The sequence below is a fragment of the Dromaius novaehollandiae genome, chromosome 4 (assembly GCF_036370855.1).
Source record: "Dromaius novaehollandiae isolate bDroNov1 chromosome 4, bDroNov1.hap1, whole genome shotgun sequence".
In the NCBI taxonomy this organism is placed as follows: domain Eukaryota; kingdom Metazoa; phylum Chordata; class Aves; order Casuariiformes; family Dromaiidae; genus Dromaius; species Dromaius novaehollandiae.
Window position 1 is genome coordinate 27,317,452 of NC_088101.1, and position 16,069 is coordinate 27,333,520.

Consider the following 16,069-nt stretch of genomic DNA (forward strand, 5'->3'; position numbering starts at 1 on the left):
AATCTATAATTGTGGGCAGAGTCTGCGGAGGTTTCTCAGTGTATCAGCTTGGTTTAACAAAAAGCAAGACAGAAAGAAAAAACTGCTCTCTAGTTGCTTATGGATTCGTTAGACCCACACTATCAGATTCCTCATCTGCAATGAACATGATGAATAGCAAGGGCCCAGAACAGCTGGATGCCGTCTCTTTGAACTACAAGTCTCTTCTGCACAAACTGCTGCACGCTTCTCGTGTTTGGTGTCCAAAATGAGTAGGGAAAGGCCTTGTTGTTCTCCCTCTTGCTCTTTTTTTTTTCTTCTCTCTTTTTCTTTCCTGTGTTCTTCATCGGCAGCTTCAAATTTTTAAACTGCTGAAAGTCTGCGGGTGACACTTCATCTACTGCACTGGTTGTTTTAGGGGTGGATATTGATGAAGGGAAGCAGTGCTAATTGTATCATTTCTCTTTCCTATGGGCAAGGCACATGTTACTCTTCCTCCGTCCCTTACCCAGTTGGTCTTAGCTGTGTGGCAGAGTAGGTCTGGCTACTGCTGTATCTCACCTGTTCCTTTGAGTAATGGATGGTGCCATAACATATATAGTGCTATAACATGGATGCTTTGTTGATATCAGATAACTTATGCTTTTCATTTTAGGGTATACACTGTTTCCTAAAGAAATGCACCTGTGCTTTCCAATGGTGCCAATGTCAAGATAAAGTCAGTACACTGTTACTGCAAGGCTGAAAATAAGTGTGAAAGGGGAGTCTGGAAAAACAATGTCTTGCATTTTTAGAGTGATGAATCTACCTTTTACTGATCTAGGTCATAATTCCAGATGGTCCCCTTCAAAGAGAGGTTGCATCAGCACCTATTTCAGTGCCAACGTATAAACCTATGTCTTCCAATTCAAGTTAATTCTAGCATAACCATTGAAAAGCTTCCTTACTGTTCTGCTCAGAGCTTTACCTAAAGGTACGCAAAGCACTGAAGCGTAGGAAGGTTGTTCAATTTATAGACTGTGAAGTAGGATGTCATTTCTGCCGGTGAAATTGTGAGGACATCTGTTCCCTGGAAAATAGACTGAAGCTGCTGGCTCATTTCATTCAGGCCAGCGAGTAATCATCGTTGGTAGTGGCCGTAGGTCAAGGCTGATGCAAACCAGGCTGAACTCAATGCATCATTACCAATCCCATGAGACTCTTGGTCCCATTAAGAAGCATTTTTTTTAGCAGACTATCCTGCAGGATTTAGCAGAACAGAAAATGCTCTGAGAGTTCTGCATTGCTTCAATTTTTGTAATTTTAAGTACTTTTTTTAAAACTTGAATGCTGACACTGTGGTCTCAGGTTTGTTCCTAGTGGACAGGGCTGTGAGTATAAGCAGGCACTGTAGCAGCTGGCACTAATAATTGTGCTTGGCCCTCTTGGTAGGGAGGGAAGTGAATGTGAATGAGCTCAGACATGGGACAACTTTCTTGCTGATGATATGGCACCTTATGGATGTGTTTCAAGTATGCTGTTATGGCAGCTTCCTCCTTCTGAACATGAAATCTGTCAAATTCAAAGAAGTGCTTTTAACTGTCCATTTAGGTTGTTGTTTTGGTGCCCGGATGGATAGGATGCCTGTTGAGCGCATAAGTGAATGCTTTTCTGTAATTCATCTTTTTGGCTGAATATAGCCCCCCTTGTTGCTATTGTTGAGCCAACAGCTTCCAATAACCCTGAAGTGTTTCTTTTGTTTGTTTGGCTTTTGTTTATTCTGTTTCTCAAAAACTGTTAGGTAAGTATTATGATAAAAGGACTAATCTGCAAGCATAGTCACTTGTATGCAAAGTTCTATGACAAATGGGAGAAAATGGGATGGGTAGAAGGTAAGCCAAAAAATGCACAAATAAGACTTTTGCAAGTGAAAAATTACCAAAATTCCTCCTAACAGAGTATCAGTAAGGTAGCGTTGGTAGATTGTCTCAGTTGTTTTGTATGTAAATGTCATAAACTTAAATCTATTTTTTTTTTTAATTTTGCAGGGACCTGAGCTGATGAACAAATATGTTGGTGAGTCCGAACGAGCAGTGAGAGAGGTGAGAAGGTGCAAACTGTACGTAATGTTATACGTTAAGCTTTTTTGGTATTTAAATTCTTCTGTGATTATAAGGAATCCTTTAAACTTTCCAAGAAAACCTCCTGCAGTTTGAGTTTTTAAGAAAAAAGGAAGGGACATTCTGTGCTGTTTATCCTCCTCCTGCCCTGGCCTACTGATGCCTGTCAAATTCAGGATCCAGTACAACTTTCACTATAAGCCTGTGTCACACAGTGTTGTGGGTAACTATGGAAAGGTCTGGTTTTTAAAATTGACCTTATGTCTGTTCTGTGATGCTCTTTAGCTTTTGGAGTGTGCAGAGCATGATAGCATTCTGTTTAAAAAAAAAAAAAATCCATCCCATAAAACTGAACGTTTCATTGTTGTTGTTTTAGATCTTTAGGAAAGCCAGAGCAGTGTCTCCTTCAATTCTTTTCTTTGATGAAATAGACGCCCTGGCAGTTGAAAGGGGAAGGTAAGTAATACTGTTGTGAAAATGATAGTCATTTATTTGTTTTCTGATAAATTACTCTAAAATAGCATTGTGCAATCTCAAGTGTATCATGCTTCTAGAATTCTTTTATTAAATAAATTCATTCTACAGGCAGAAGGGCAGTGTTTGTGACTTCTACTGAATCATATTTGATTTGGCATAAACAGGTAAGCTGGTGGAGTTCCTTCTTTCTCAAGTTATTAGCAGGAGGGATTCTACTGGTTCTTATGCTCTTCAGTTCTTTTCTGTGGTTTTAACTTGCATTTATTTCCTGACTCCTAAATAACTCCTTTCTTTTCCCATGGCTGTTGCATTGGCCTAATATAGTGCCTCTATCAAGCAAAGAATATGATCATATGCTATATATTGATGGAGTTTCAAATGAGACTACTTATATACTTGAATTTAAGCCCATATTTAAACATTTTGTTGGACCGGGACAAAAGTCGTGAAAAAATTTGGTAATATGTATGCCCTTTCAAGTGTAACATTAAAAAGGGATTCTTTGGAAGCAACTCACAGTTTTTCTATAATGTCCTTCTTTGTCTTGATTATGACAGCGTCTGCAAGTTTGACTTTTGCCTGAGGAAGGATTAGAGCAGGTTTTGCTTGCTACTATAGCACTTTTGATTTGAAAGGCTCTGTAAGTAGGCTTTCTTGGGCGATGCCTTTCTAGGAAATACTTTTTCCTGTTGTGAACTAGTGCAAGCTTTTTTTTTGTCTTGTTGGATTTGCATGAAAACCTGTCAAATATATGCATGTAGGTAGTTTTTGTCCAGTTTAAAGGCACATTAGTGTTCCATCATTTTTTCTAGAACAGAAGCAACCTCAGCATCCATACAGATTCCTTTATATTGCAAAAGGGCCATTTGTATCTGCAGAAAAGGATAAAAGGTGTCATTCTGACCTTTCAGCAACTCAAATTGTTTACTTACACAAGGAAGCATCTTCTGCTAGATAGAGCTGCTCTGTAAAACTTCTAACAAATGAACACGTTCTTTGTTGAAATTGATACAAGAGCTGATACAAGACATTTTCATGAGCGTGCTTCTTATATGTAATATATGCCACTGCAAAATTCGTAAACTTCCTAGAAATGCTACCCACCCTGTAGTACAATGTTAGAACACCTGCCTAGGTGCCTGTTATCACAACAGAAGTTGCAAAAATGTGTTCTGGAATCAAGCCAACAGAAAAAAAAAAACCCTCCCCATGCTTCAATTGTTTAGCTTTCAGAAATACTGCTTTGTCAAGATAAAACCTCTTGGAGGAATAAAACAAAGGACATTTTAATCAGCCTTTTCACACAGTGCCTTAAAGGCACTGAGTTTGTTTGTTTGTTTCATTCTTTTAGGGGGTAAATAACACAATTTTACGTTACCTGGAATTGTCTGTGGGGGGTGGTAGGCCTGGCACAGCTTGCTGAAGAATGTGGTATGACCTGCTGCAGTCATGTTGTGCTGGAGACATCTGGTTTGGGAGCTTTAAAAAGAACAGGGTGGGACACACAAATATTTCATTGTCAAATCTGAACCAGATGGGAGGTAAAATATGTAGCAGAGTTCTCATAAAATTCATCTGAAATTAAATGGTGTAGGAAACCAGACAAGGCACTTATTAGAAATGGCCTTTTTTTACAGGCTGATTTTGCACAGTAGGAATTTGCAAATGCATTAGAGATGCTAATGATTTGTGGTCTCTGGAGATCTATTTCCTGTGCTATTACTAACCATACTGAAGTTTTCAAGGAAACACCTGTTTATGTTGTCTCCCTATTCCCTCTGTTGGCTGAATTGGGTTTGTTTTTTTTTTTATTCTGTCTTGGCAGTGAAAAACACACTGTGATACAACTTTGTAATGGTTTTTCCCCTCAGTTTAAATCCTTGTTAGGATTCTGTGGGTTGTGGGTTTTGTGCAGGATGTGCTGCATCCCAAAACTCTCAGGTAGGTAACATCTCCTGATCCTAGCTGTGTCCAGAGATACTGAGAAGCCTAAACTGTGAAGTTGTGAGGGTAGTTTTCTGCACAGTTCAGATCTGATTAACAGATGTGAAATAACATTGACTAATTGCTTAATGCTTTTGCTCTTCAGAGCACTTTGCCAAGTATTCATTAACCCATTATTACTTGTTTATATTTGACTAAAGCTTGTGGGTTTAAAATGTGTAAATGTTTTGCTCCAAACCCTCTGTAGAGATCACTAAACAGTCTCTTCTCATCAGTGGGCACGTATAAATTAATAGACTTGGTAATTTATTATAGCCAGTAACAGGTAGATCAAGAGAGCTAAGAAATCTCCTTGGTTGCAGCATTCAATGTGATGTCGTCTTTGCATCATGTGGCAGAGTCTGTGTCACTGCAGAAGCTATGAGTCCACGTCAGACACTGTGGCTGCATTCAGGCCTGCCACAGTGTTCTATTTATTTATGCATTCCCAAGCCATAATGCCATAATTTTAATAAACCATCTAACACTCTCCCTAATGAAATTCTCATTATTAGTTTAATAGCAGGAGATTCAAAAGAAATCTCCTTACAAAGTTGCCTTTACTAAGTATATTAAAGATTGAACACTTTCCACAGTACACTGAAGTATGACCACAAATAAATGAACCTAAGTTCCAGTAGTGCTTTAGTAACTCTTTTGGTAGCTTATTTGCTTTGGTAACTGGGCAAATACTTATGCTAAGGTAAACAGTATTGAAGGTATTTCTGTAGCAAGTGGAAGAAAGAAAGAAAATGCTGAAAATACTGCAGAAACTGACCTGTTCTCTCACATGAAAGCGGACCAGCTTTCACCTCTCCAGTATATGCATGTCAAGCAAATAAACAGTTTTGTGATACAAAATGGATTTGTACATGTTTATTAATTACAAGAAATGATACTTTGAGATCAGCAAAAAGTACATTAATAGATGACGTTGTTCAGTGTCAAAATATATTATTTCTGAAAAGATTATTTCTGATTCAGTATGCTTAGAAATCCATATCTAGATGATACTTTTTTCCTACTTTTTCTCATTTCATATGTAGAAAATGAAATAATATGTATTAATCAAGAGAATAAAAATGAGGGCTGGATACTTATCAAAATGGGACTGAATTTACAAAAGTGTAATCCTGCATATCTGAAGAAAAATTGTTCAGTGTAAGGAGTAGCTGCTAGATGGAGAAATCTGGAGATTGTTGCAAGAAGATGAGAGGGTGATTCTGAATAACGGACCTGAGTTTCCAATGCGATAGTGAAGATGGACAAAGATAATTTGAGTTGTGTTCATTTTGGCATTTTTTTCTGTTACACTATGATCAGCGGTTGAACAGACTAGGAAAAAGGGAAGCATTCACCATAAACAATTACAAAGAGCAGGAGATAAGCATACACATGAAAAGATGAGGAGAAAGTAGAGAAGGCATAGCAATGTGTTTGGAGCAGGAAAATGATTAAATTTAGGTAGGAAAAACTTCTGAAAATCAGAAAGACTTTTAGTAATGAATTCTCTTGCACTGAAAGTTAGTCATACAGGGAGAAGCTTGGGCAACCTACCATTTGACATATTTCTAACGAAATGGAAATTTCTTAGGTTAACATACAGTGAGGAACAGTCTTGTGTGGGGAGAAGTGGACTACGTGATGCAAGAAATCGTTTCCATCATTCTGTGGTTCTAATTAACAGGAGGTTCCATTAGCTAGTGATTTTTTTCCCTACTTTTGAAAGTTGATGACTTTGTAGGACAGCCTTTGCTGAAGTGAGACCCACAGGAATGGTCCAGATACAGCAGCACATGAGGAGGAACGTTTGCCTCTAAGTAATCCCTTCCCCGTTCAAAGCTTAAGACTCTTAACAAATTGCACAGCTGCAAAGAATTATGGGTATTTATTATTTCTGGGTATCCTGACCATATTAAACCTAATTCTTCTGGCCATTAGAGGTTGCCAAGAGGGAAATGGCTTGGTAATTAGACTTGAAAGTGATGAATGAACGTAGCTCTGTGTAAATGCAGCACAGACGGTCTGTTTGCTGAACTTAAGAAATCTATGTGCTTTGGAAATGGGACATTGTTTATATAAGTAGGATTTTTAGGATTTTTGAGCAATAGACATATTTGTTCCTTTTCTTGTTTTTCAGAAGCAAAGCATTTTTCCTCTTAACTGCAAATCCCTGTAATCTGAGATGTGAAATGTTGTAGGCTGGAGTGAGAGACACTGCTAAATTCCATTTTCAGAGGAAAAAAAAAAAAAAAAAAAGAGAGGGGACAAAGATCAATACCTTGCATTTGACTTCTGAAGGCCAAAGAAAGTTGGTAGGCTGATAATAACAACCTTTTTGGGGTGAGGCTAGAAGTGATGATGTGAAGGGACTTTGGTACTGACCCACTGAAAGTACAGTATGATGATGCTTTTCAGGTGATGTACATTATCCTGTGTGTTGGGGGGATACATTACACTACAGTAATTCGTTGTGGAGAGAAGATCGTTCTGTACGTTCCTAAGCTATATTCAGAACAACTGTGAGAGCAGTTTGTGTTGCTCAGAACCTCTGAAAGATGAACGGTTTTCATTTTAGATATTAAAATATTTTCAGTCTTAACTTTCGAGGCACTCAGAGTTCTAAATGAGGCTGGAAGAACAGCAATTTCTCTTCTGTAGTGTGACACCCCTGATTTTAACAGGGGCTGTGATAAATTTTCTGGTTTTAAACCAAGCTGTCTGTCTTTCTGGAATGTATGCTTCAGCACGTATTTATAGCGTACACTTTAGCATATGGTCAAACTTTTGTATTTATGCAAATCCTAGGTGTAATCACTAGTCTCTGTCATGAAAGAGGTCAGCCTAGGGCATTCTGACGATGAAACCTGTGGACTGGATCCTGCAGGCCCAAAGCAAAGTGGTGTTAGGTGGGATGGAGGTTCTCAGCAGAAAAGTACCTTGCACTCAACACTAGTAGAGCTGAAGGAGGTACTGTCACCCTAGTATTACTCATGAAATGAGAAAAGAAGAATGTAAAGAAGTTGTGATCTAAAAATACATGGAAGTTATGGAGTTTTCCGATGCTGTATTTGTGATGGACCTCATTCTAGCAGCAGGCTAAGCTGGACAAGGAGCTTTGCTTTCCTGAGTTACATTGGCAATGGTTGTTCGTGAACCAGGGAACATCAGCTAATTCTCTGCAACATCTGAGCTGTGTCCGCATGTAGCGGAGAGTTGAGGCATTCAAAAATTTCCTGACTGCCTTCTGAATTTTTTAATGTTTTGGAATTTGGTGTCCCATTAGAAATAGTGTTTGGGGAAAAAAAGCTACTTTTCATTGCCAGCTTTCTATTTTAGGCCTAATGAAGAATGGTGAAGAAGTGAAGTTTTGAAACAATTTAATCAGATAGTAAGTGTTGGAGTTTGTTTGGAACAGCAGTTTTAACAAATAGCATTACCCATATTTTGCATATATCCGATAAATGTCTGCAACCCTATTCTTTTTAAAATAAACTCACCAAGCTTCTTGTCTAGCAACAATCCTTTATCACATTGTGTTTTAAATCTGTGCATCTCCCTGTGTATAAAAAATGTATTTGTAATTTTACCAGCTTGTATTATAATTATGGAATTTGAGACTTTGTGCCCATTTGAAGTTGGTACAGACTTTTCATTGGCCTCAGTGGAAGCAGGACTTGATTTGTAAAGCTTCATCTTGCAATCACTGTGTTGTATGGATAGATTTACAAGATTTAGAGGGACTTTCAAGTCCGCACATGTAGGTAAGCCTGTTCTGTGGTGCTTAGGAGTACTTTGGCAGAGTTGATCTCTAGCAAGATGCCTCAACCAAAGACATGAATTTGAGCCTCTGTCTGGATTCCTGCCAGAGACCAAGTTGTGAATGGATACTAAGATTGGAAGGATCATAAGTGAGCATAAATAGTTACCACCTTGCTTCCTGCTATGGCATTGGCTATGGAAAAAGGTGCACTTGTCTATGCGAATTGGGCACAAGCAGGCTATGACTGACTTACATTACTGCTATAATCATTGCATGTATTTTTTTGGAAAGAAAAGCGGAACATAATTGTCATTAAAACTTGTAATAGAAACTTACTTATTTCAGACAAAAGTGAACCTTTCCTATTTAAATATTGTTATAATGAAGAGCAATCTAGTTTAGTTATTCACTTCTAGTCTGTAGCACTTCCAAATTAAACTGTACTTGCTTCCCCGGTAGATATGATTGATTGCAGTTTTCAACTTGATTAACTTCCAGGAATGCACGAAGGAGAAATGCTGAGGAAAAGAGAAAGAAGGGAAATGGGAAATAAACTGTACATCAGGTAGTTTTTTGTTTGTTTTGGTTTGTTTTTTTTAGACAAAGGCAGCATTAACAGAATGGCAAAACTGTAGATATTAGCATCTTCCTGTTTCAACTGGACAGTGCCAGTGCCGGATGAAAGTAAGGCTTAAAGTCTGTCTTTCATAGGTGTGCATTTGGACTTGGTCACAGGCAGATGGAAATGGACTGTGGATCACCATCTAAGTACTTAAGGATTTGGGGGTGTGCTTGGGGAAGGTCCTCTGGAGCAAAGCCTTTTGATTCCAATCCCAGCTCCAGCTGGCTCCTTTTCTCCTCTTCTCTCCTTCCTTTGCATTTTGTTTTTCAGGGCTTGCTTCACTTACTGCTTGAAGCTGCAATAATAAGAAATTTGGGCAAATGCAGGAGGCTGGTAGTACGCAGGCAGAGGATAATTAGGGTGTTCCTCAGGCTAAATCTTCAGCTCAAACCCTGAATTTTTGTAACTTCTCCACATTTCCTCTGGAGATTTCCAGATGCACTTCTGTGGGACTTGCATTTTGGTCTTGAGAGCCTGGGAAGATGGCAAACAATGTGGTAGGGTAACAGCCGACACAGGTGCATATAGAACATGACAGCATCTAATTACAGGGTACTGGTGGAGGGAAAGGTTTAGGATTATCTTCTTTCAGAGCATTTCTGGTGATATAGTCAGGAAAAGTCCCTGTTATGGGGAATATTTCTTATTTTAGCAATCATGAGTTCATTTTATGAATGGCCAAAATATTTAGTTGATAATATACAGGATTCGAATGCTACATGTCTCTCCTAGACTCTTTAATAACGTCCAGGTCTGTGGTATCTGTACAACAGCGGTCTAAATTAATAATACTCATTGAAATTTTACTTTACATGTGCCAGATGTGAATTTGGCCCAGTGTTTTAATACTTATGACTTAGACATATGTTTGCTTGCTCATTCGTTGTGTGTGCATGTGCATGGAGGAATCAATTAGTAATTCTGGATGACAGTTTTGCAGCTCAAAACAAGAGTCATGTTTTTAAACTGGAATAAGTATGCAATTTAAAATGTGTTCTGTTTTTTTGGCAGGGGGTGAGAGTCTGATATAAGAAAAAAAATAGCCATATTGTGCTACTCTGTATAAACCTAGGATATTTATTGAACTTTTATGTCCTTGAAACCCCAGTAGTATTCAAGGGAAACAGAGTTCAAGGCTAAAGTAAGGTTCTACGCTGCTATCTTTATAGAGAAGAATATTCCAGCTGAATTAGTATTTCAGTAAAAGATGTATATTTTTGTAAAGAGCCTTCTTTGTCTTGCTGGCATGACAGTAGCTATTCTACTGTACAAAATGCTCCACTAAAATTTTTTCTGAGTGAAAATTGGTATCTGGGAAGATACCGCCATTATTATTTTTCTGGTAATGCTGTTGGAGTAGGGGTGTGTGTGGTAAGTGTGGTGGTTTTTTTTTTTTTTTTTCTCCCTAATGCTGTGGAAAATCTTGAACTGCCAAAGCTATATTTCACCAGAGTTTGTGAGGGAAGGAAATAAAACAGTGTGACAGTTAATTACGATCATGGCAGTTGGACTGCAAAGACTGACTTGGCAGGTGCTCCTTGCTGACAGTTTACCCCTGCAAAGCCCTGACAGAAATGTCAGACTCAATAAAATCCTTCAGACTGTGTGAGCGAAGTGACTTTTGTGTGGGAGTGTGCTGGCAGGGGGCTTTGGTATTTCAGGAACCTTTTACCTCAGTAGTTTGTGCAGACATTAAGAATCCTGCCAGAAAGGTCTATTTCAACCTATATTAATTTTTTGATACCAACCATTTTGTCATGTCAATGAGTTTTACATTTGTTTTGATATAAAATTATTTCCAGAGATTCCAGTAAAAGAATTATTTGAGATGATATCATCTCCAGGAGTATTTATAAAACCCGTAAATTTTGATTGTTATTGCAATTCTTGGAGGGGGGGGGAATAAAGGCAGCTTTTATCTGTATGCAAATCTTGCCTGATACTGCATGTCGGGAAAAAAAGATGGGCCATACTCTCTTCTCAGAAAAGCTTTGTTACTGCTTTCAGCTGTGTAGATTAATCCCAGTGCGGTAATTTATCCAGGGTATATCTCATGAGGTCTGCCCTGCGACCTGATGGATCTGCCTGAGGTGAGGTCGTCTGGGCAGAAATGGGGCTCTTGATGAGGGTGGCCCTCCCAGGCTTCCTTCGGGTTTTGTAGCTGCACTGTTGCTGTGTTTGTAAGAGCGCTCAAAATGTTACTGTGTGAATATTTTGTGTGTTTTCGTTTCAACATTTTGACGAAATTCTGCAGGTAAGGTGTTCAGATGGGCTTCAGTGGCCTTAAAGTCAGTGATGTTACAGAGGGTTGCGGGTTCTCCTGTACAGTTTTCAAATTAAGATAGGGATTTAAATAAATTTCGTGGTCAAAATGACATGCGATGTTCTGAAAAAACGTTCATTGTGTCGACTCTAGAAGCGTTCTAGGTATTCAGACGATGCAAATGTGCCTCTGCTGGGAGTTTACCAAATTTCATCATGAGGTTAATTGTGAGCACACTGCGTTCTCTGACTTTTTTATTTTCAAATATTAAAAAATCTGTTAGATAAAAGAAGGAAAAAAGAAGTACAGGAAGTTTCTGTTAGGAAAAAAGAAGAAAAGGAAGTTTAACAAGTGAAAAGGTTCGAAAGAGGTCTGGTGCTGTTAAGCTGCATATGGCAAGAAAGGTAACATTTAGATCTGGTGATTGAATACATCTGAACACAAAATCTCCTTGGTTTGAAGAGTTATATATGCCCATGAATTGTCATTATTCCTTGATGCGGTGACAGAATCGGGTCGCAGTTGCTCATATATTCATAGGAAGAATTATGAGAGTGGCTTGTTAAAGCTGTGCATGTGGAAAGGTCAGTGCCCATGGAAATCTGAATCTGGGCGATTGGAAGGGCCACTGGATGAGGCCCAAGGAGATTAGAAAGAGGAAGGGTGTATGAATGGCCTTCACCTACTATACTGAATTTTGAGCTTGTGCTCTCGGTCTCAGTTCCATCAGATGAGGCCAGAATTAATTCAAATGAAGGTACACTATTTACCCATGTCAAAATGCACACTGGAAGGGCCTTTATCTAGAATAAAATATTGAGCACAAATTCTGTTCTCCATTTTCCCACTGAATAGCCTGCTTTAATCCGTGGATAGTCTTACGTGACAGGCTTCGCAATTCAGGAAGTTTCTCTGTTGGTGGAGTGAAGTGGGTGTGCAGGAGCGCACGCACGCGGTGCCTTGGACCTAGGGGGCACCTGAAGGATTAGTTGGAATTTCATGTAGGAGAGGATGTCTGGCTCTAACTAATATAATAAACTAGTAAGCAAATACATTTTTTTGCCTTTAAAACTACTTCCTTGAGGATTTTAAGGAAGGCAGAGTTGGCAAAAAGATTAAAACAGCGCATAGCCTACAGATTGATGTATTTCATTATAGCAGCATAAGAGATTACTTGGAATTCTCTGATGAGGCAGCCAGGTTCTCCTTTCCTCACACATTTTTTATTTTGAAGTTCAAGGTATTTCTGGTTAGGGCATGGCTCCTGCATACGCATACCCCTGCACACATGGCCCTGCTTGGATTATGTAAGTTCCTTAATTCTGACTGCCTTGATTTGCAGTCAGTGTGTTGACAGGAAATTAGTTTGTACCAGTACGTGCCTTTTGAGAACTATTTCTATGCAGTTGTGATGATGACATCAATGTGTGGAGGTTGGGGGGGGGGGGCGGGAGAGACAGCCACTTAGCTGGAAGTTGGTTTTGGCAGTGTGTACGTGGGACTGGAGGGTTAATCATAATTTGTTTCTCTGACTGCTGTTTGCGTCAAAAGTCCGGGCAGCCTTAATGAACATTGCTTGTGTTAATTTGAAACCCTTGCTGGGAAATCATGGGAAAATGGAAAAATGCATACTTGCATGTCACCCTTCAGATTAACAGCTTATGCAGTGCTAGAGCTCTTGGAGCGCGTGGTGCAGCTCTGATGCAGTTTGGAGCAGCTAGGAAAGAGAGCTCTCACTATAAATGTGTGCCTGCCTGTAATTTTATAGGGTACCCTGTTAAACTAAAAGCTAATTTGCTGTAGACTCTGTGCTAAATATGGTGCATCATTTGACAGCTTAGTGAGCTGTGTACATAAAAGCACTAAAATTGAAAGTTCTTCATTTGCAGATATTTTTATTATTAATATTTTTTGCCTGTCTGTTTTAAAAATCTTTTTACTCCACTTTTAACAGATGATAGCAAAGCCCCTAATTCTCTGGTGGTGTCTCCTTCATTGTATGAAAGGTGTCTCATTATTGCTTAACTGAGAAATTGGAATGTCTTTGTAATTTAAGTTCCCCAGTAACAGTGGGGTTTCGTTTAGGATAAACTTTTTTTCTTTTTGTCTGAAGCTTGTAAGAGAAATGTTTATATTGGGAAAATTTTAGTATCCTTTCTAGACACTTCTTTTAAAAACAAATATTTCTTCTCCGTTTACTTAAAAATAATGTTTATTGTCTTCCCCAGACTTTTGTAGTTTCAGATCATCTTACGTGAGTTTAACATTTTGGTCCCAATTTTACAACTATTTTTTCTTTGCTTAACTTTTTCTTGTGTGCAGTCCATTGGGTATAAAGTTGAATAAATGTAAAAGTTATGCAAGATGGGAGGCCTGAATCCCTACTGAGACTAGCTTATGTTACAAAGTTGATTTTAATTTCCTTTAAGTTCCATGTTCTTCGAAAAGCATTTACTATCCTTGTGCAACACCTCGAGTGTTTTATCATGTTCAGCCCGCTGCAAGTCAATGGTGCTGTGACCCCGGGGGTATGTTAGAAAAGTTCTGATATGTCTTGGGAATTTCTAACACGGCTGCAGCAAACCAAAAAGCTGACAACTAGCTAACCCAAGTCCCTTCTCTAATATTTCTTAGCAACCTAAATATTCTGTTAGCCAGCATTTATTATAGCTCCTCAAGGATGTTTTCCAGACTAGGTCTGATAAGTTAACTGTTTCGTTCTGGAAAATTACAGAAACAGTTGTAGCACAGGAAAGTGAAAGAACTTATTTAGAGCAAATATATACAGCAGCAATGGTGTCATTACAGTGGCTTTGGCTCTGAGACATTTAGCAACCACTGTCGTCAGATGCATGTCGAAGGTGAATGGCAGTGCCGCAATGATATACATGCATAATAGCTATGCAACTGTATGTGTATATTCTGTGTTACATCTATTGGAAATAGTGTTTATGTTTTAAAATCAAAAATTTCTTTTTGGAGAGTAATGTTTGGCTGTATAATTGTGTTTTATTTGCACATATAGGTGCTTGTATCTCTGTATAAACACTTATAAATAAACATACTTCCAAAAAAGTACTTTCAAAACATTTTGAGATGAAAATTATCTTAATTCTATGTAGATAGGGATGGCAATAGAATACATGTATGTTGAAGGAAGAAACCCAGCTTCATTATAAATATCAAACTACTTTTTGCTTCTTAGCACGATGCTTTAGGGAGCTTGAAGAATCAGAGATACGTTTGTTTTTTAAATTGTATTGAAAGTGTCTCTTTAAAGGTACAGAAATGAAGTGGTTCAGTGTACAGGGAGAGGGGAATAGCCTTTGAAGATCAGTCCCTTCAAAGAAGGAAGATGTATACCTTTTATTGGGTCTTTTCCAAGGGAAGACTATGTTGAAACAGTGAGAGTGTCAAGAGCAGGCCTCCTGTTTTTGACTAAGTTGAAAAAAATTGCATTTTCCACGTTATTTGGCAATCCACCAACTGCTTTCACCTACCTGCTTCAACTTCTCAGCTTTAGTTGCAGCCCTTGTTCGGCAGAGGGAGCTTTTAGAATAAGCTGCTTGCTCTCCCACCTTCCCCAGACCGAGCCTTGCATCGTAGCACCGTCTCAGAGATCCAGGACTGGTCATGCGGTCCTAAACTCTTGAATTTTTACGTGTGATCTTGTGGCAGATTCTGATGTTGTGGGTTTAAAAGTAAAATTTTAGTGACAGGGCATCTTTTGTCATTTTGTTTCAGGTGTTATGCATTTCCCATATTTTTTTTTCCCTTACGATTAGGGGAGAACTGACATTTATTTCAATTATCCCTGTAGCTAATAATGGAAATCACATGGTTGTAATATAGTACTTCCTTACAGTTTCATATATATGTACTTAAATATGGAGCTGGGTGCTGTTAGGAGCGTATCTACTTAATCTATATAGTGTATCTGTGAATATGTGAGTGTATACATTATCTGCATACAGTCTTAATATCTCCTAGATCTAGAATCTTTTCAAAAGTAAAAAAAACTATATGGAGCATAGTCACTTATTTGTTATGATGCTTCTGAAATAAAGCCTATTTCATGCAAAATTAAAAAGATGTTATAGTTTAAAGAATGCAACTATTCAGTCAGATTTATTATTTATTGAAAAATACATGATTGATCTCTTGGCTTATGCAGTGATTTCTGCTTCTACATTTGTTGTATGCATGTATGTGGACATGTACACTATACGTATATGCACTTTCATTTATAAATAACTAATTGTCTAGGAAGAAGATGGTGCATCACTTTGTCATTCTTTTTAAAATATTAATAGCTTTAATGAAAATAATAGAGTTTATTTCCATAGTTGCTTTTTGTTACATATATTTAAGCAATTTTCTCGTAAATTTCAAGGTTACCAGAGTTAATTCTAAACTGAAAAAGCAAACTCTTAAAATAGTTTATGCCCTGTCTGCTTTCTTTTTTCATATATTGGCAGCTTCAAAACTGAAGATTTCTCTCTCTTAGTCTTGTTTTTTTCCTGATATCTGGAAAATCAGCTGAGTTATAGGACTGACAATGCTACTATGGGGGAGTTGGTCAACACTGAATTCATTCCCATTTGATGGGGAGAACATAAAAATATAGAGTAACTCTGCAAAATACATAGCCTTTTTTTTATACTGTGTGAGTTGGAGTAAGCACTCACTTGGATGGTGATAAAAACTGAAGTTTGTCTGACTAGTAAAAAAGCTGCATGAATTCAATTTTTACCGTCTTAAAAATGTCTATTCCAGACAACCATATTATGTTACAATCTTCACAGCCAACATAGCAGGGCAGTAAGTAACAAGCTCAGTGCTTTTCCTAATACCAAGAGATCCTTTGAAGGACTTACTCTCCA

The 16,069-nt window shown here is 38.2% G+C and overlaps 1 protein-coding gene across 4 annotated transcripts in view; it reads left to right on the forward strand.

Annotated features, from left to right (window-relative positions):
- Nucleotides 1-16,069, forward strand: part of AFG2A (AFG2 AAA ATPase homolog A) — a 205,723-nt gene that overhangs the window by 46,665 nt on the left and 142,989 nt on the right. For all 4 annotated transcript variants that reach the window (XM_064510666.1, XM_064510668.1, XM_064510667.1 and 1 more), the window contains exons 12-13: nucleotides 2,007-2,060; nucleotides 2,455-2,534. In XM_064510666.1, the coding sequence (XP_064366736.1) occupies nucleotides 2,007-2,060; nucleotides 2,455-2,534 (134 nt within the window). The remainder of the gene's footprint in view (nucleotides 1-2,006; nucleotides 2,061-2,454; nucleotides 2,535-16,069) is intronic.